Raw genomic sequence first — 21222 nt, forward strand, 5'->3', positions numbered from 1 at the left:
ATGATCCGAGCCGTTCAATGTGTTCAGAACGTGATTTTAAGGGTATAATTTATTGCTTTTTGTATTTACCCTTTTTTTCTTTTTCTTTTTTACTAACTAGGTTTGTAACTAGAGCCGTTTGATTTACATTTACACTTTCTTATTAGAAACAGCACGATTCAAATGTCCATTTATTATTCATTTTAATCCTTTACACTTTTGCCGATAAATGTTCTTGAGTTTTTTCACTACCAAATTTTAAAAAAAATATTCATTCTTCTAAATTTTTTTAATCTAAACATAAGTTCTATAAATGTTTCAAAAAATGATTTTTATATTGAAAATCTCAAATTGCTTCTCAATCCTCTGAACCACATACACGATATATGGATACTTCATTGAAGAATAATAAATAAATGGCATAAACGTATTATCCGAACGAAAGGGGCCAGTTTGTTCTTAAATTGATTAAAAAAAAAAATTGAATTGTAGAGTCTACTGAAGTGCACACCTGCTACCTCACCCTTCAAATTTGTTGAAAGGTAGCATAATACGTACACTTTTGAAGCATACTATTGAAAACTGTGTTAGAGAATTACGCTAAATTTTCTTGAAAGTATGCAAGAGCCTTTTTATAAGTGATTATTGTAAGTCATTATTGACTAAATTGTCACTTTCAAACTAGTATATTGACTTATCGTAAATTGCATTTGAATTGCATGTTATTGACTTTAAGAAGTTTTTCGGACAATATTCTCTTTTGTTAATTAATGAATGATACTTTTGTTTTTAATTGCAAAATGATATTTTATTAGAGATTAAATTCTTTCCACCGGCGGTGCAAAACCCTACTTTTCCACCACCGCTTTTTTCAGTCCTGCCGTGTGTTTATTGTTGATTTGAACCGTTCATCTTGTAAACTCCACATAATAGTGTATGCATGCAAAAACTAAATTTGATCGGACATCGATATGAGTATCAAAAATTTAATTGTGCTTTGTAAATTGGACAGTTTATCTTTATTATTATTGACATAAATCATATCGTCTATTTTATAAACCAAAATTCAAATTTTGATATATATCTATCGACTTTCGATAAAGCTGATTTTTTTGCATGGCAATACTATACTGTGGGTCTTATAATATGAACGGTTCAGATTACAATAATAGATACTCGGTGGGGTCCATAATGGATGGTGGTGGAAAAATGAGGGTTTACACCAGCGGTAGATAGAATTTATTCTCATTTTATTCATCTTTTAGCGAAGAGTTTATAAAGACTGAAACGAGTCCTAAACGGCATCACAATCATAGACAATCATCCCAACGAAGTTGGCACCAGATTCTTTGCTTGCACACAAGTACATTTTGCTACTCAAATCTCTGTGGTTTAGAGCCGTGTTTTTTATCACTTAAAATACACTATAAGTCAGATTCGCAAAGCTGATCAGGGAGTGTTGGAGCTAGCTAGCATGTCTCACTCAATTAATTATCTCCTCCAAAATCAGTTCACAAGATTGGAAGCTCGCTTCACTCATCCCAAGTAGATGCATATATAGAAAAAAGGGAATGCAGGACTCAAATGATAAGCTCTTTGAATATTTAATCCACAATCTAGCCAGGTCCATTATATATATTCTAGATCCAGGCCCAATTGTTAGGTACATGATACCACCTAATTAACTTAGGGTGACAATTGTATTTTCTTTTAGCAGATATTTATGGTATTGAAGAGTGTAGATATTAGAGCAACTCTAGATGAGGAAACACATTTTGATCTCCGTCCCTAAATAAGTGTGGGAAAATAACAGTCCAAGACGTGTTTTGATAATTAATTCCTACCAAGGACAAGCTAAGAACATTTGTTAATACTGAAAATATCCTTGGCGGGTATTAATTATCAAAACACGTCATTGGCCGTCATTTTTTCAATAAGTGTCCAACGCTCAAAACTAGGCTTTCAAAAAGATGCATTTATTTCGTTAAATTTTTTTTTTTTAACAAATCAATAGATGACAATGAGTTTTATTAGATTGTGAAAAAAAATTAAAATTTTTAATAAAAAATATGCATGTTTTGTAAAGCCTTGTTTTGCGGCTGGACACTTATTTAGAGACGAAGGAGTAGTTTTTTTTCATGATATTTGATGACTTATGTGATAAGTTGACAAGTCACTTCAATCTTCTTCTTTTTCTATTTTCTTTCATTTCAAGATCTCACTTCTTTCATAATTAAAATTTTCGCCTATCTATCTTATCTATACTTCTTTAAAAAGTCCAAAGAATGTATATCTACTTTTCATTCTCCGAAATACCTAATTCAAAGAAGCATAAAAAATCAACCAATTGTGACTACTAAATTGGCCACCTTGTAGACTACTTCTACTGATTCTCCATAGATTGGATTTGGCAAGAGATTGGCTGACATTGAATATGGTTATTTGAAAGCTCTTACGAAATTTTGGCTTTGGCTTGTGTTTTTAGTGCACGACTGGAGATGTTTAATAAAATGAGCATCCACATCTATGAACGTCATTTTGTTGTTGTCATTCTCATTTTTTGACAATGAATAGTGTCATTTTGCCAAAAAAACAAAGAAAAGGCAAAGGAGTTGGAAAAGGCTATCTAACACCCCCCAACCCCAAACCTCCGAAATGGTAGGAGGTTCGCTCGGCCTATTATTCTCCAGAATATATAAATATATATATATATATATATATATATATATATATATATATATATATATATATTCACATCTGTTTATTTTTTCACACCCATTTCAAATTTTTATCAGATAGTAAATCGAGTTTATTTCTGGATGACCAGAATCGCGGCAACTTTTGAAAGATTAGACTACATTATTAGGCCTTTAAGTATGCTTTTGATATCAAATTTCGCTTTATTTTTTCAATGTGTCAATTGGACCCCTAGAGTGAAATTTTGCTTTATCTAATTGCTGATGAGGATAAACTAACCAACAAATGCCAACATTTATCACCTTTCCACCATCTTTATCAACTCCACGACACTGCTATCTCCCTAGTCTCTCCCTTAATCTCATATATTTCTAGCTAGCTATGAATAAGCACATGAACTTGAAAATTTACGAATGGCTATACAGAACCTGGAAGATATATACTATATAGGAGAATATATATATAAACGGAAGTGAACTACCCATCGTGCCTCGTTGCATAAGTTTCAAGTTCGGTCTTGTCACTTCTTTTCAGTTAATTCTTCATAATTGCATTGTTTACCCAGTGACATATGCCACAAAAGATGGTTATGGAAGGTCCTAGAAAACGCAGAAGGATGTGAAATGTAAGAGAATCTTGGAAAGCCTAGAGAGTTCTGGAGGAGATTTTATCGTTTTCGATGTATGCTAGAAACATATATAGTTCCTAGAAAATTTCGGAGAAATCCTACAAAATTACTGGAGCATTCTAGAGCATCAATCATCGGCTAACTTGTAGTCATTGGATCAAGTTGATCCTAACCATCCATTTAAAAGGTAGATGTCTATATAATGTGAGCTTAGCAAAAAAATTGAGATGACCAGTTGTAGAGTCTCACATCGGTCAATAAATAGAAATTGAGTTAGTATATATAAAGAACAGCAAATTGGTCTAAAGTCCAAATTGGACCAGCCCATTTGGATACTATCCCAGCTTCTTTTACCGTGCTGAGCTTGGTCCATTATATTATTTTATTTGAAGTTTAAGGTCCTTGAATTTACTATTTTAGCCTTTTGTATTTAAAACAGGGGCCAATTTACATTCAAATCGCGCGCTGTCTCTAATTTACGTTCAAATGGCGCGTTGAAGGCTAGGGCTGGTGATCCTCTCTCTCTCTCTCTCTCTCTCTCTCTCTCTCTCTCTCTCTCATTGTTGTTTTTTTTGCAAGTTATGACTTAGTTTTGAGTTTGTGCGATGTTGACTCTGGTTTGAGTTTGTGTGATTTGTCATTGTGTGATTTTTTGGAGTTGTGCGAGCTATCATTGTTCGGTAATGCTGTAATTGATTTACTGGCACAATGATCGTTTGTGTATTGGCATATTTGTATTTATCAGTCTCTTTGTGTATCTGTCATGTTGTTTTTATTCGTATATTTGTATCTGTATCTGTTAGCATGATTTTATTGACATGTTTGTATCTGTTAGTCTCTCTGTGTCTCTGTATGTTTTTGTTCTGTATCTATCAGCATGTTCGTGTATTTGTGACCTTGTATCTCTCTGTTTTGTTTGGTATATGTGTTTATATCTGTCCTGTTATACCTTTGTTTTTTATTTGTTTTTGCAGAGTAGGATTACTCTATTTCAATGGCTTCTTCAGTTATATTGATGTGCAAATATGGTGAAGTTGCTCTAGTTGTCATGGCTACAAGAGGTTTTGGTTTCAATGATCTAGTGGAAAGCATTCATAAAAAGTGGCAGAATTTGGGTAGTTTTGAGCTTTTTTATGCTGTTGCTGACCATCATAATTGCATTCTGGACAATGATGAAGACTTTTATAGCATGATTGCATTAGCTGCTGCATATGGTGTTACTTGTGTTGATGTATCTGTTGGGGTTATTTCTTCTTCTACCATTGAATGTGGTAAAAGTTTGGGTGGACAAAATGGTGAATGTGTTAGGAGTTTTGAATATGGTGAGTGTAGTACTTTTCAAGGAGAGGAAGAAGATCCGCTTGATAAATTTTGTACTCATCATGAGACGGTGCGTCTTTCAGCCGATTGGGTTAATTTGCTTAAGTGTGTTGGTCAAGAATTCAGAGGTGGTGTAGATGAATTTAAGGCTTGTTTGTCCAAATATGCCATTGAAGTTGGTTTCAAGTGTAAATATCTGAAAAATGATAGATCAAGAGTAACGGCCGAGTGCTGTAAGAAGCTGGATGGTTGTACATGGTTTATACACGCTACTTTGGAAAGATCGAATGATTTTTTTGTTGTTAGGGAGTTTCATAAAGAGCACAACTGTATTGGTACATTTTTTAGTTCAAAAAATCCTCGGATGACCTCAAAAATTATTGCCAAAGAGATTGTTGAGGAGGTTCGTTCGAAGCCATCTTATACACCGATAGAGTGTTTGAAACATTTTGAGGGACGATATGGTTGTTTGATTGGTTATTACTATGCATGGTTAGCTGTTGAGAAAGCAAATAAGGAGTTATTTGGTGATTTTCAATTATCTTTTGACAAACTCCGCTGGTATGCTGAGGAATTAAAGGAGAAAAACCCGGGGACTGTTATGGATGTAGAATATTGCAATTAGACTAATCGATTTATAAGGTTTTTCCTGGCGTTTGATGCATGCATTAAAGGTTTCAACTATTGTCTCCCTATTTTGGCTAGATATAAAGGAACGCTTCTCGCAGCTATAGGAAAGGATGCCGATCAAGGTTAGTTACTATTTTTTGTTGCCTGTTGTATTTGTTAATCTCTTGGTATCTCTGTCAGCATGTTCGTGTATCTGTTGACATGTTGACATGTTGGTTTTGTTGGTATATTATGTATCTGTCTCTTTGTTTTGGTATATCTATTGTTGATGCAGTTGATAATGTATTTTGTTGTTTGCTTTTGTTGAAGGATTAGGTTTTGTTGGTATATCTGTATATCTGTCTCTTTGTTTTGGTATATCTGTTGTTTAAACAGTTGATAATCTATTTTTTGTTGTTTCTTGTTTTATCTGTTAGTCTCTTGGTATCTCTGTTAGCATGTTCATGTATCTGTTGTTGATTTTGTTGTATCTCTTAGTCTCTTGACATGTTTTTTGATCATGTCTCTTGACATGTTGTTTTTGTTGATATATCTGTGTATCTGTCTCTTTGTTTGGTATATTTGTTATTGATACAGTTGATAATGTTTTTTGTTGTTGCCTTTTGTTGGAGTATGATTATTTCCTCTTGCTGTCGGTGTTGTTGACTCTGAGACTGAGGCAAATTGGCAATGGTTTTTGGAGAAGCTGTCGACAGTTATTACGTGTTCTCGGCCTCTTACGTTCTTTACGGATCGTCACTCTGGTCTTGTAAAGTATGTGCCTATAGTTTTCTTAACTGGCTATCACTTTTACTGCTTGCGGCATTTGAAGGGAAACCTTAGGGATAAGTTTTCAGGTCGACTCTCAAATGGGTTTAGGGAGAAAGTAGTCAATCTTTTCAATGACTGTGCATATGCTCCTACGGTGATTACTTTTGCCAAGGCTCTTGAAGAGCTATGTACTGTTGGTGGAGCGAGTGCAAAGAATTTTGTTGAGTTATTGCCGCATGAGAGATAGGCAAACGCGTACTTTAAAGGCAGACGATATGGGGAAATGACTTCAAATGCAGCTGAGTCATTTAACAACCAGATTCTTAAATTTCGTCATTTGTCAATATGTGAGTTAGTTGATAAGGTAAGGGTGCTAATCATGGAGCAGCTATGTTTGTCCTGTAATGAAGAAAAAGTTGGTTGACCGTTTCAATAAAGGCCGAACTTGGCATGTGGCAGCAGCAAACGATGATATTTTTGAGGTTTTTTCTCAGCCGACTGTTGTGGTTGATCTTAAGAAGAGGACATGCACGTGCTGTCGTTGGCAGCTTCATCTTTTTCCATGTGTGCATGCTGTTATAGTTATTCAAAAAACAAAAAAGCAAATGTACGATTATATTGATCCCTATTATACCATTGAGGCTTTCCAATTGTCGTATGAAGGTACTATAAACCCGGTCCTCACTCTTGGAGCTCCGGTGATCATGAAAGAATCTGCCATCATTCTTCCTCCTAAAACAAGGAGGCCACGTGGGAGGTCAAAAGTTGGGAGAATCCGATCAAGGGATGAGAAAGTAAGGCAAATGTTGTGTGGGAGGTGTGGGAAGTTAGGAAAACACAACAGAAGGACTTGCAAAGAGGCCGTTGATTGATGATTCTTTGATTGCTATTCTTATGTTTTCTAGTCACACTTTATAATTGACTTTCATTTGGGTATAAATCGAGTTGATTCATTTACTGCAGTCATTTTGTGTATCTGTCTAAATGTTGGTATAACTATATCTGTTTTAAAAAGGTATATTGGTATATGTGTATCTGTTTTATGTTGGTATATCTGTTTATGTCTTTATGTTGGTATATTGGTATAGCTGTATGTGTATATTGGTATATCTGTTGGTGGTATGTCTGGATCTATTGTTGCGTTAGTGTATCTGAAAGATTTCCCTCAAACCGTACATACAATTTTCATCATTGTCCAAAATGCACTTTGTAATTGACTTTCATTTGGGAATAAATTGAGGTGGTTCATTTACTGTCATTTGTGTATCTGTTTGAACATTGGCACATCTGTATGTATCTATGTTATATTGGTATACGTGTATCCATTAGGCCCAGTATTCATGCATTATGACAGAAGTGTGGTGGGCCCAGTATTCATGCATTATGACAGAAGTGTGGTGTTCAAATTGGGTAGGTCTTCAGCTGCAAAGTTGTGCCATCTTTAAGGATGAGAATTGGAAATGGCCTAGGGCCAAGAATCATGTAATCCATGAAATCATGGACGACATTCCAGACATGGTCAGGTGGATGCCTACTGAAAATAATTTTACAAATGAAAAACAAGAGATATAAAGGTTAATTCTACTTCAGTAAAGATCATAACCATTGTGGTCCAATTGTTTGGACAACAAAAAATATGTACAACCATTGGTATGGCAAATTCCAATTGTTTGGAGCCGAGCATTCACATATACAGACTAATTCTCCTTCATAACCTTTGTCGTCCGGTTTGAGGATTACAGTTTACCACCGGATACCACAAAAATATGTACAACCCTTGGTATGGACAAAAAAAAATTTAATTCTTGAGCAAAAGTATATGCCTAAATTGCCATTCCGTGCATTAGTTGCTTGTTTTTTCATTCTGCTGTCGACCATGTTCTGGGCTTGTCATTACATATACAGACTAATTCTACTTCATAACCCTTGTCGTCTGGTTTGAGTAGAACAGTTTACCACCTGACACCAAAAAAATATGTACAACCCTTGGTATGGACAAAAAAAACTTTAATTTCTCAGCCAAAGTATATGTCTAAATTGTCATTCCGTGCATTAGCTGCTCGCTTTTCCATTCTTCTGTCGACCATGTTCTGGGCTTGTCATTCAAGAATATATGGATCAATTCAGCTCTGAATTTTTTAAGATTTTCCACAGTAAGATATGTTGGGACGGGCTTCTGTTCCGCAAGTTGTTTAATGATATAGCACACAATTATTCCACAATCAACCCTGTAGAATTCATAGAAAGCAGGTCGAAGAAGAGAAGAGTTTAGAAACACAACGATGGTGACAGATACACCAACATAAAAATAGAACAGAAGCTTACGATTCAGATTGTTGTTGAGGCGCATCATGAATGGAGCTTTTTGGAGCACTGAGTGTGTTAGTTGGAAACAATGTTGGTTTAGGTGTAGAAATGAGTTCAAAGCTTGGTGGTTTACTAAGAGTCAACTTCCTCATTTGCTCTTTCACTTACTCTTTCTACATTTTGTTAAAAACAGTAAATTTGTTTTAATGTTATGATTGAGGGATGGACTACAAGACAACATATTAAAGGTAAAGTTATATACCACTATGGAGGCATCTGTCAAGTAAGGATCCTTCTTTTTCTTGGACTTCGTTAAAGAGTTATAGTGCATCCATTGTTGCTTGGAAGTATCGTAGACCAGAAGAGTCCAATGGTCAGGAACTTTCACTTTTCTGCCTCCAATAGAATTCATCGGGAATATGAGATATTTGTAGAATGCAACTCCATGTATGTCGATGACTTTGTCCAGTTCTTTCAGCTTTTCGTTGATTAAGTTTGCTCTTGCATCAGCTTTTGGGATAACATATATTTGTTCTCAGTTGACAAAGATGGAATACTGAACAGTTCGCATACCCAACAGGTGGATGTAATGTAGAAGCTGTTCCCCTGTGTTTTTGCTGTCTTTTCTTTCTATTTTTCCAAAATGTAAGTGAGCCCCATCAATGCACTGCAATAGTTATGTCCTGATGTTAGAATTGAAGTTGATAAAAATAGATGTACCAGTAGACCTACATGGTTCCAAACTACTAAACAGATATACTAAACATGCTTAAAAAGACCTATAAACACGCCTACATTGTTCCAAACTACAAAAACTACCAAATAGATGTACCAAACATGGTTACAACAGATATACTAATTGTACTAACAGATACAGACCTCCATTGTTCCAAACTCCAAAAACTACCAAACATGCTTAAAAAAGATACACCAAGTGTACTAATAGATACAGATATACCAACAGACCAGCATTGCTTCAAACTACAAGAATCGAACAGATTTACCAACATGCAGATATACAAAACCAACTTAGAAACCAGCAGATAAACAAACGTATTAACAAATACACTGACATAAAATCAAATACAAGTAAAAATAGTTTCTTTGGTGTTACCGTGTTTCCAATATCACCCTCGTTCAACAGATTCAGGACGTCTTCGATTGTAACTGTATCATTGTTGACTTGGTTGTGCCAGACGAAAGCTCTGCGATTGCCAGAAGAAAATATGTATTAAATGGAATGAAATTTGTGAATTTTACTCAATACGAATCTAGCTTTGCTGATTTCACTTACTTTTTGTCTTCTTTCTCAAATTCATAAATTGTGTCCAGTAGATCCATATCTTCCTTCGAAATGTAATTGAACAGTTTTGTCATTTCAACTATAGAATTGCTTTTCTTTCTTTCCTTCTAGTTCCCTCTATAGTAGATGAACCCTTCCTCCGTCTTCAATGTTCTATCATCTTTGCCCATGAGATCTTTTGCCCTTGACGGCGGATCAATATCATCTTGTTCTCTCTTCCTTTTCTTTTCTTTCTTCCTTTCTCCTTCCTGCGTGTCTTTGCAGATTTGGCAGATCGTTTTGTAAATGACTTCGTCAGACAAAATTTCATTATGCAATCCAGTTGCTATCTCAACTCTTTCGCTGATAGTTCGATCAACTCCTCCTTCCTTGCTCTTCTCCTCTTCTTGCCTTTTCTCTTTATCTTCTTCTTTGTCCTGACAGAGTGAATTAGACAATTATGATTTATGTGTGTAACTAATGTACAGATACATATATGACAAGACATACAGATATATCAAAACACTAACAAATACAGATATAACTAAACAAATACCAACATATATACAAACAGATATAGCAACATACTTATGAAGAGATGTTTTTCTTACGTGGTATTCTTGTGTAACCATATGGGTTACCATGTTATCTAGGCCATTTTCGAAACTTGCTTTGTCTTTTTCAGATTTTTCAAGTTTTTTCTCCAATAAGTCGTTGCTGACGTACAAACCTCCTATCTCAACCTCATTTTGCACAATTTCTTCCTGCAGGATACCCTTTTCAACATGTACCGTCCCGACTTCTGTTTCATAGTCAAACATTTGCTCAGCGGCGTCTTGATACAGTACATGGTCCCTTTCAAGTTCGACTATTTTTTGTTGTAAAGTTTGAATTACTTTGTACTTTTCCTTCGATTCTTCCTTCAACCTGTCAATTTCTTTGAGTAGGTTAGAAATTAGGTTGTTGGTATCATTGTTAGTCTCCTCAACCCCTTCGTCCATCTCAAATTTCGATCCATTATGGTCCAAGCTGCACTCCCGAGTGTCATTATCCTTCACGTCACTCTCATTTTCAATTTGTTCAAGAAAATGCAACAACTTCTTCTCTTTCTCGTTGTTGGGCTCCAATTTTGCATCCTTTATCATTTCTGGATTAAGGGATTCTAAAGGTGTTCGTGCCAATGCTTATGGTAAATCACTCATATCCCACTTCATAAACCTTGGACAATTGTCTTTTGATTGTTGCATATTCATTATGCTTGTATGCTCGCAGAGCCAGCACTGCATTCAAGCAAAGTAGCTTTCACTGTAGAATTCTAATATAAAACAGACAAAGGTATAGAAAACAGATACACATATAAAACAGATACAGATACAGATACCAATATAAAACAAATACAAATACAGATACACAGATAAAACAGATACACATATACAAATATACCAATATAAAGTAGATACAGATATAACAACAAACATGACATTAAACTACAAATAGAAGAGATATTCACCAGTAGTCCAAGTACACATCCACCAACAGTTGTTGGATTTGTATGCTTTGTATCAAGCTCTTTGACCAGGTGCTCTGTAATGAATGTTGACCATGCATACGTTGTGGATGTGTTGAGATCCTCAATGAATGGACAATAAGCCCAGCTTAATTTTGGTTGTGAGAGTGGGACAAAGATTGTCGCAAGAACCAACATTATTAGCACACGTGCGATGTCCTGCTCACTTTCACTAAAATCTTCTGTAAAAGCTTTTCTCAAGAATATCTTCATCCTTGAAACTAACATTTCCTTTTCTTTTTTGAAGACTCTGTTAAGAAAATCTGAAATTGGCCTTCTCGGGTTCCCCTGGAGGTGTATTTTGATTGGTCCAGATTTGATTTCAAAGATAAGTGTCAAATCCTTGACATTTATCTTAACTAATTTGCCACCAAGATCAAAGTATCTCTCTCCTTTGTACTTTTCGACCAACTTCAATGTAATTTCATCGCTTTTCTTCATGAAAAGTTCATTAATTTTCGGTTTGGTCATTGCAAATAAGAGATTTGCAAAAGAGTTTTTTTTGATCTCATGAACTTGGAGATGAGTGCATTTTCTGTGTTTCAGAAGCCGTACAAGGCTGACGAGATTAGACCTGCAGGAGGTTTGTACAGATGGGATAATGTTATACAGAGAAACCAACATAAAACAGATGCACCAATATAAAAACAAATACACCAGTAATGTAACAAAGAAACCAACATAAAACAGATGCACCAATATAAAAACAGATACACCAATAATGGAATAGATACAGAGAAACCAACATAAAACAGATGCACCAATATAAAAACAGATACACCAATAATTGAATAGATACAGAGAAACCAACATAAAACAGATGCACCAATATAAAAACAGATACACAAGTAATGTAACAGATACAGATAAAACTAACATAAAACAGATGCACCAATATAAAAACAGATACCTGTATTGGCAGCTCTCTTTTTTGATCTCAACAACTTCTTCGTTCTCCTGCTTCTCCTTTTTCCCTTATTGTTTTTTTACCCTTTTTTTAGGAAGACGGGGGCTGAACTTCTTCTTTTTTCCCTTTACCTTGACAAACTTGTCTTCCTCCTCATCTTCCTCAACATCTTCCTCGTCTTCCTCAACATCTTCCTTGTCTTCCTCCTCGTCTTCCTCACTTTCTTCCTCGTCTTCCTTCTTGTCTTCATCAACATCTTCCTGCTCGTCTTCTTCATCGTCTTCCTCTAAGACTACCACATCATCTTCTTCCTCGTTTCCAGTCTTCTTGTTTCTGTTTGATTTTTGAACATGTTTCTTTTTTATTTCAATTGTCGTTTCCATTTTTTTTGACACCCTTGTCGTTCTTATTTCTCTTTTGGTAAGAGATCTTGTTATTCTCCTCGATTGAGTAGTTTTAACAGGTGATTTCTATGAAACCCTCCTTTTCTGTGGCGTTTCGATGTCATTCTTCTCTTGTTCAGTTTCCTTTATCTGTGTTTCATCATTATCATCTTCCTTTTGATCTGTTATTTTCTTTACAGCAATTAAAGGTGAGTTCTTTCTTGCTCGCATCTTAAATCTTACCTTTTTTTGCCTCTAACAGTCTAATCGGTTCTACTACATCTTCCTGTTCAGAATAAAAAATACAAATTTCATTTTCATCACATCTCAAAATCACGCCTACAGGCAATCTAAAAATAAAAACTTTTCAGTTTATCCATTATCTAGCATCGTCTAGATGAATTCTATTTCGCAATACCACCCCATATCTCTAGGGTCCAATCTAGCATTTAAATCAAGTATCGGCACAATATGCAATTAATCAATAATAATTAAAACGATTAATAAATAATGAAATCATGCAACTTTTTATGGATAGGCCGTTGCCCTTAATCTTGTATGATCACAATGTCAATAATAAAGTAAGAGTTTAAAAATAATTTAAAAGGAAAATTTTCTGGGCCCTTATTAATTAATTCTAAGATAATAGATTAATTAAAAACTAATTAAGTACATTAATTAGATAAAAAAATTAAAATATTTATCATGACCTTAATAAGAGTCCTAAAGGTTCTATGCAACCAGTTGAGTGTCAAAAGTTGGGTTCGGAGGGCCGCGAGATTATTTTAAATAAAGAGATTAATAAAAGTTGTCAAAAGTAAAATAAATGTATAATAAATTATTTAATAAATAAGATAGGTCGAGGTTAACAACGTTTCATCTTTGGAAGGTAAGGGTTCTAAATAAAATTAGTCGAGAATTTATAATAAGGTTTATAAGGTTGTAAGGTAATTTTAATTGGAAACACTGTAAAAATAATAATAAATAGTAAATTAAATAAAAAAGTATGAAATTAACAAGATAACATCTTTGAGGTGTGAGGAATCTAGGAAAAATAGTTTGGGTATTAAAAATATTATTTGGAAGGTCGCAAATATTTTTCGTTTACAAAATCTTGAAAGATAACAAATAAATAATTAATAAATATCTAAATAAATAAATAAATAATGAAATTAACAAGGTATGATCTTTGAGGTGTGAAAAGTTTAGGAAAAATAGTTCGGGGGTCAAAAACAGTGTTCGGGATGTCAAAAAGTCGTTTCAAAATAAAACAGGTCAACCGCAAGGTCTGACTGGTTTGACCTTGCGGTGGGGAGCAGCCGCAAACTCGCGACTGGTTCTTGCGGTCCGCAGGTTGCGGCCGCAAGGTACGGTTCAGTTTCGGTTTTTTTGATTTTTCATCACGGTTTTGATGCATGGGTCCATTTAGGGCATAGGGTTAGGCTTAAAAACACTTAATATACTTAGATGAGTATTTGGAAGGGATTATAATACCTTAGTTTGGATCGAATTGATTTTAAAACGAATCTTGAGTTTTTGGAAAAGACAACTTCGGTTTTGGCGATCGGGGGACCTTGGGCCCGAAATGAATGATGCTTGGGGGTGCTTGGGGTTGAGGGAAGTGATTGGAATGATTAATTCGGGTTTCGGTTGGTCATGGCTATGAAACTCACTTTTCTCTCTCTTTCTTTCTCTCTCTAAAACTCCATGGATTGAAACTTGATTTTTTCTGGTTTTTCTCTCTCTTTTGGACTGGTGGGGCATGAGGAATATTGTGGTGTAAATTTCGTGGGTTAATAGGGTGGGGTATTTATAGGAGAATTTTGATGGAAGAGGATAAAAGTGAATTTAATGGGGTTGGGTTCATGGGATTTGGAATGGATGAATTGGGCTTGATTTGAGGGTTAGGGAGGAAGTAAAGACTGAGTAGGAGACGGAGAGATGGAAGGAGTTTGTATTTGTGCATGCATGTAATTTGTGTGTAGAAAATTTTTAAAAAGAATACATGTATATATTACATGCATAATTGTATTTAAAAAAAAGAATTGCATTAAGAAAAATAATTCTAAATAATATTATATTTAGGAAAAAAATTGGGTAAAAAATCCGGATCGTTACATAGCCACTGCCAAAGCACAATTAATATTCCCAAAATCTTTCTTATTCCACACTTTCAGCCTTTCTTTGATTGCCCTCAGTTTCTGGAGGAGAATGAACCCAGCCCACCTAGACACTTGTTCATTATTCCAGGTGTCTTCCGCTACCTTCAAACAATTGGGATTAGACAACCAAATATCCATAAACCTAAAAGGTTTCAAACCCCAATCACGGTTATCATCCAAAATCATAACAGGACAGTGGTCAGAAATCAGTCTAGGTAGTCCCCATTAAAGAATTTTGAACCTCATAATCCAATCCTAAGAACATAGGAACCTATCCAACCCACTGAGAATAGCTTGACTTTGATAATTAGACCAAGTGTACTTCCTACCAAGCATGGGAAGGTCAATAACTTCCATGGAATTACAAAATTCAACAAAATCCCTCATGCCCCTATCCATCCTCAAACACCCCACTCGTTCACCAACATCTTTAATTTCATTAAAATCTCCCCCAATACACCAAGGCCCTTGAAAATTTGGTTTAAGTCCCACCAATTCGTCCCATAGCTCTCTGCGGCTACCCACATCGTTTGGAGCATAAACATTCACCAATATACACGGGAAATTATCATACAATACCCCTTGGAGTAGAATATACGACCTCTGGATAATAATATCCGTAGCTCGGAAAAAACCTTTTTTCCATAATATTAGAATCCCCCTGAAGCACCCACCGAATTGGAGCAAACGAATTCAATATTATTTCCAGCCCAAATATTCTGAATAACAACTTTATCAATTGATTCCAATTTCGTTTCCTGCACCCACATCATATCAGGCTTCGTCTTCTTAATAAGTTTATACAAAAAATCGTTACACTACTAACAACTTTCGCAATAAAAAATAATACTTTAACCTTCCATGATCTCTAAACTGAATTCTACCGTCCAATCCTTTTATCTTATTGAAATGCATAATTGTTTTTAAACTTTTTTTTCTTGTGATTTTCTTGCCTCAAATCCAGGGGAGCGTGCAACACAATATTCTATTGTAGAGTTGATTGTTGAATCAGACAATTTTGGGGATGATAACCTCTTGGGTGAAGGAGGTTTTGGAAAGAGTATATAAAGGAATTTTGACAAACCAAGTTTGTGAAATACTACTTTTCAACAGTTTAGCCTAGATACTACTGTTGTTTTGGTTAGACTTATTTGATTGATAAAAGTTTTGGTATATGCAGACAATAGCTATTAAAAAGTTCAATGAGCAGGGAGCAAGGATTTGTTAGTTTTCTAGCTGAATTAAAGGACTTTGAGTGGGGCAAACGATCGTAATATCGTTAAACTAATTGGTTACTCTTCAGATTTGACTCAATGTCTTCTCATCTACGAGTATATTCTGCACGGGTCACTATTCCAATTAATGCACATATTATGACAATTGCTAGCTAGGATTCTCATTGATGCATTTCTCCGCCACTTTGATGGCGGCCTTGATGAATCTTTCGGTGGAAATTGACGTAGAGACACGGGTCAGCCATTTTCAGCATCTTCTTCTTTTTAAGCAGCCGTCTTGCCTGCACATATACTAATACAGTAGAGATCAAGACTGTGTTATAGATTCTAATTATTTGTAACATAATCATCAAACTTACTTACATTACTTACCCAATTGAATATGTAATTATCAATGTTTCTGTGGTCTACAGCTCTCCTTCTAGTAAAGAGGTCAAGAAGAACCACCCTGAAGCTGAAAATATCGGACTTTATAGTTAGCTTGTGAGTGGTGACATACTCAAGCGCAAAGTAGCCAAATGTGCCCCTAACATCGGTGATGACGTGAGGATGTCTGTGGGACATTGCTTTGCCAACCCAAAGTCTGAAAGCTTTGGAGCAAAATTTACATCGAGCAAAATATTGGAGGTCACGATATATAATCGGTTTGGTCATGTTCACATGCAAAAACAATAACCCTTAGCAAAATATTGTACTCTCCTAATTAACTTGCCTTCATTTTTACTAGAGGCCGGGGCACGCGCGATGTGTGTGCAACTCGGATTTTTACAACATTTGTGAAAATTTGATCAAATAATAAATGGGAAGCATTTTTACAAAAACGTTATGAAAATAAGACTTGCACACGTATCGCGCGTGCCCCGGACTCTAGTCTTTAAAATGTGAAAGGGAAAGAAAATAGAAGTTATAAGCATCATACTTTGTTTTTTTTCATTTCCATTGGAACCACTTGGCTGCTTGTTTTCCTTACCCTTTGTGGTTGCTCTTTGTCTTTGTTGTGCAATTTCTCCTTGCCTTCGAGTTTCCATTTAATAATTGAATAGGCGAAAATATTGGTTAAAAAAATAATATTGTGAGCAGCCCCCTCAATGAGAGTGATTGGATAGAGTTTAAAAGGTGGCCGTAAGCTATTCAACAGAAATGATGAGTAACAGAATATGAGAATTCGTCAATTTTCACACACACATAAAAAGAATATGAAAATTTTCTAGGATAAAATGGTGTCTTAAAACTTAGAGAATTTTTAACACTGATATGAGTCTAGAAATTTGAATCGAGACTCATAAAAGTAATCATCTGCATATTGATGAATATAAGCAATTTCAATTTCTCAAAATAGATAGGTTTGTTGTAAGCTTCAAAAAAATGAAAGAAAAAAGGAAATTCATTGATGAATATAAATAGAAAAATGGACTCACAACCTTTCGAAAATGAAGTGGCACGACTTCGTTAGAACCACATAATTTAGCCGGAGTTACTTTGCATGCATCTGCTTGGTGAATGTCATTAACCTGTACCAAAGCACCAAATCGGATATCAACGAAATATTGCTCAACATTTCTTGAGAAAATAAGTTGAATGCCTTTGACCATATAAACTGAAGCATACAACAGCAAGAACACAACAGCAACAAACTACGTACCTATATGTATTTCTCCCACAGAGACAACTAAAAAGTTATCAAACACCAGATTCCACCTATACAAAAGTTCCTAATCAAACTCCATCTCAAATAACTCCACAATAGCATTCTCTGATAGCCATCCAAGGCATATTTTCCCCAAAAAAAAATAAAAAATGTGTGGTGTAATTGTAATACTACTTGTGTTCCATCTCAGGAAGATGCTGGCAGGTGATAACTTACGATCAGAAACAAACAAAAAGAGACATGGAATTTTGATATTCTAAATATTTAAAACACTGTTATTAACCTTATTCCCTTCTCTTCTATTGGGCCTCTTCTATCACTTCCACTCTCCAAACAATGCAACCGTTAAAAGCACAAACACCATATTATTTTACAACAGTAATCAATTATGTAAATAACAGAGCCGAAAGATACCAAATAGATCGTAATATATATGTTAATTTCAATTATGAATTCGATCAACAGTACTATTATGAATTCGATCACACAAAAAAGAACGACCATGCACCTTGGGAGCAAATTCCTTAATAATAAATAATTATATATATTTTCAATTTTTAATTTAAGATCCGTGTTGATGTTTGAATTTCCAATTTAAGACCATGCCAGGTATACTCTGTGTATGCAAGTCGAATTTTGATAAATTGCACACAAAAATCAGAAGTTAATCGCGCAAAACTTATCGAAATTCAACATGCACATGTGTGCCCCGGCCTCTATCGTAATTATTTTGAGTGCTATTTTTCGGAAATTAACCTCAAAGGCTTAAAATAAAAAAAAAAGAACTGAAACAAACCTGCTTATACTTCTTCTCCCGCTCCCCGTCCGCCATCTAAACCACGAACCCCGTCGAGAAAATGTTGGTCAGCTTCGCCCGTACCCGTTCCTTCCCCCGGTCGTCTTCTTCGCCCGGTCAAAGAAAAGCTATCAATCGGCCGAGTAAATTTAGGTTTCCACTACCTTTTGCTTTCAGTCGGAACAAATTGGAAATACGGAATTAAAGGACTAAACAGATTCATCAGTTAAACAAAACAGATTAATGAAAGCAGCAAACAGAGCAATTTATTTGCTAAAATTTCCAATGCGCTTACTTACAGATTAAAGACCTTACCGCGGCTTAGCCGACAATCACGACGACGAAGGACGTCTTCAGATGCTTGCAACTTCGTTGGACGACTCTCTCTCTCTCAAGGAATGACAAAACGACGGGGGTAGGAGAAAAAGGTGTACAAAACACACAACTCCAAAGCCGTTCAAGTTTTCAACGCATGAATAGGTCAAGGGTGTGGGAGCGGTTGAGAGAGAGAGACATGCGGGTGGGGCGGTTGAGGAGAGAGAGAGAGAGTGTGTGTGTGTGGAAGGTAGCGTGAGAGGGGGAGAAGGCGCTGGTCGTCGGTCGTGGATGGGAAGGGTTTTTTTTTTTAAGAAAAAAATAGGAAGTGAAGGAATAATAACTGTTTTAGGTTGGTTTTTTTTGTGTTTAAATGTCTAAAATATCCTCACAATTAACTGTTTTGTTTTGTGTTTAAAAGGACACTTATGAAGAAAAAAAATACATGACAAAAGGAGGAGACACCAAAAAGGTGTTCTCCCTTTATATATTAGAACAGATATATTAGAACAGATTGTACCTAAATATGTATAATCGTATAGGAGTACTATTTACAACTAGCAAATTTTGCCGAGAAAAAAAAGATGTATTGTTTATTTCCTTCTAATAGTTTTGGTTTTTTGTATATGGCATTAAATTTAAATTTGTTAATTTGGTTCTGTTGTTGAATAAGAGATAAATATAGGATTTTTTGTGTGAATGAAGTTATTGTTTGATGCTCGGAGGATGAATGATGAATGGCCTCGAACGTTTTTTTTTGATAGGCAAAAAGATTTTATTAAAACTCGACAAATGGTACATCGAAAAAAAACCATATACAGACCACTGAGAAAGAGGAACTGTATAGGCCTCGAACGTTTTTGAATGGCCTCAAACGTTAGTACATATATATAGTAACTACGTTGCTAATGATGTTTATAGACTATAGTCGCCAAAGTATTTTGCGTAATACGGAGTAGATCGATAACTTTCACATATCTACAACGAAACTACCGATTTCAGTATCAATCTTTCTATACTGTCAATCTCAATTTCAATCCATGCGTTACTATCAATCCCTTTCAATTAGGCCTCGCCCACTGTAGGTTTGGAAGTCCATGGTTCATGCACAAGTCGCTCTTAAACGCAATCAATTAATCAAAACTTTATTGAAAACCTAGTTAATTATGACATTCAACCACTTTGGTAATTTAAGCTTGTGTAATGGAAGGTTTACAAATTCCCTTAATTTCGGACATTAGACGCCACAAGGGTGTATGATTCTTTTATGTGCGCTAAATGAGGGTATGATTTAAGACGTCTAAATTCGTGGAGTATGCGATCCCGATGGTGTGCATTTTCTGGTCGTCTTTGTGTGTTGTTTTCGGCCGGCGACCGCTCAAAGTTACAGATCGAACGAGGGGTTGACTTGGTGGTGGTGGTTCTAGATTTTGTTTTCAACCGTGGTAATGGTGGCTGGGGTGTTCGTGGAGAGGTGGTTGTTTATAGCGGCAGTTATCTTTTCCCACGGCCTTCTCTATGTTTCCTCTCTCTCGTCGTAGGCCAGTTGCTTTATCTTGATGGGTCCGTTGGGGTTCTTCCTGCAGCTGGTCGCTACTTCTGCGAGTGGTTGGATCTGCTTAACGGCGAGGTTGGTTGGGTGGTGATGTTGGTCCAGACGGTGATGTCTCCAATGTTTTGTGCAGCGGCGGTTAGGAAGTGTAGTTAGGATTTGTGTGTTTGGTTCTGCCGAACATGTCCTTTCTGGGCCCGTTTGATTTTGTTTGGGTTGATATGTTTATTTGGGTTTCGGGTTGTGCTTGCTTGATTATTTTTAGGGCTCTCATGTTAGATCTCAGGCGGTTGGACTTCGGCTCATTTGGTGTATTTTTCAACTTTTGGTTGAAATCCCCTTTTCCCTCTTCCCGTTTTTTAATAAAAATTTTGCCGATCAAAAAAAATAAAAATAAAAATCTCTACAAACCCTGCCCCCCCTCCCCAAATCCACCTCCCTCGACTCTGATCCAAACTTCAGGAGGGCTTTATCTGTTGACATCTCAAAGTTTTGGTGTGGTTTGGCGCATCCTTCGGCAAATAAGCCGCCGATTCGAGGCGACATCTCTAATGACCGGAGGTTTATTTTTCCATTTTTTATTTTCTGTTTTTTGTTGTTTATCTCCTTTAATGGAGACCTTTGTTCCTTGCATAGAACTTTCTTGACCCTCTATGGGTATTGTTTCACTCATTGTGTAGGTTTTTGTATGGGAAATGATATTGGCACTCCAAAAATTGATGCAGGCACTCCAAAAAACAAAGGAAAGTGGCTTTGGAGTTACACTGATTTTGGAGTGCCTGCATTAATTTTTGGAGTGCCGATATCATTTCCCTTTTGTATTACTACATGGATAATCCGATTATCGTGGGTTTTTTTCATCTATGGGTTTCGGTTTGAGATTTGTTGCCCTTTGGGCGATTTTGAGTAATCAAAATTTCTGAGTTTGGTTAAAAAAAAAATTTATGAGGTAAAACCAGGACCATCAAACTCACCCAAAACAATTGGAAAGAAGAGGGGAAAAAAAATTACACCCAAAAGAAAGGAAACAATAACCAAATAGTGGTAAAAAAAAAAAATCTGAG

General features: G+C 35.7%; 1 protein-coding gene across 2 annotated transcripts; it reads right to left on the reverse strand.

The window, feature by feature from the left end:
- Positions 1-9191: 9191 nt before the first annotated feature.
- LOC131314858 (uncharacterized) lies at positions 9192-12734 on the reverse strand. 2 transcript variants are annotated; one of them, XM_058343756.1, is made up of 5 exons: positions 12071-12734; positions 11104-11734; positions 10205-10873; positions 9606-10030; positions 9192-9516 (listed from the first exon to the last, which is right to left on the reverse strand). In XM_058343756.1, the coding sequence occupies exons 3-4, from the start codon at positions 10736-10738 to the stop codon at positions 9722-9724; spliced, it is 843 nt and encodes a 280-aa protein (XP_058199739.1). In that variant the 5' UTR covers positions 10739-10873; positions 11104-11734; positions 12071-12734; the 3' UTR covers positions 9192-9516; positions 9606-9721. The 2 variants fall into 2 exon arrangements, with proteins under 2 accessions (XP_058199739.1, XP_058199740.1); XM_058343757.1 differs by lacking the exon at positions 10205-10873.
- Positions 12735-21222: the final 8488 nt, after the last annotated feature.

The sequence above is a fragment of the Rhododendron vialii genome, chromosome 13a (assembly GCF_030253575.1).
Source record: "Rhododendron vialii isolate Sample 1 chromosome 13a, ASM3025357v1".
Lineage (NCBI taxonomy): Eukaryota > Viridiplantae > Streptophyta > Magnoliopsida > Ericales > Ericaceae > Rhododendron > Rhododendron vialii.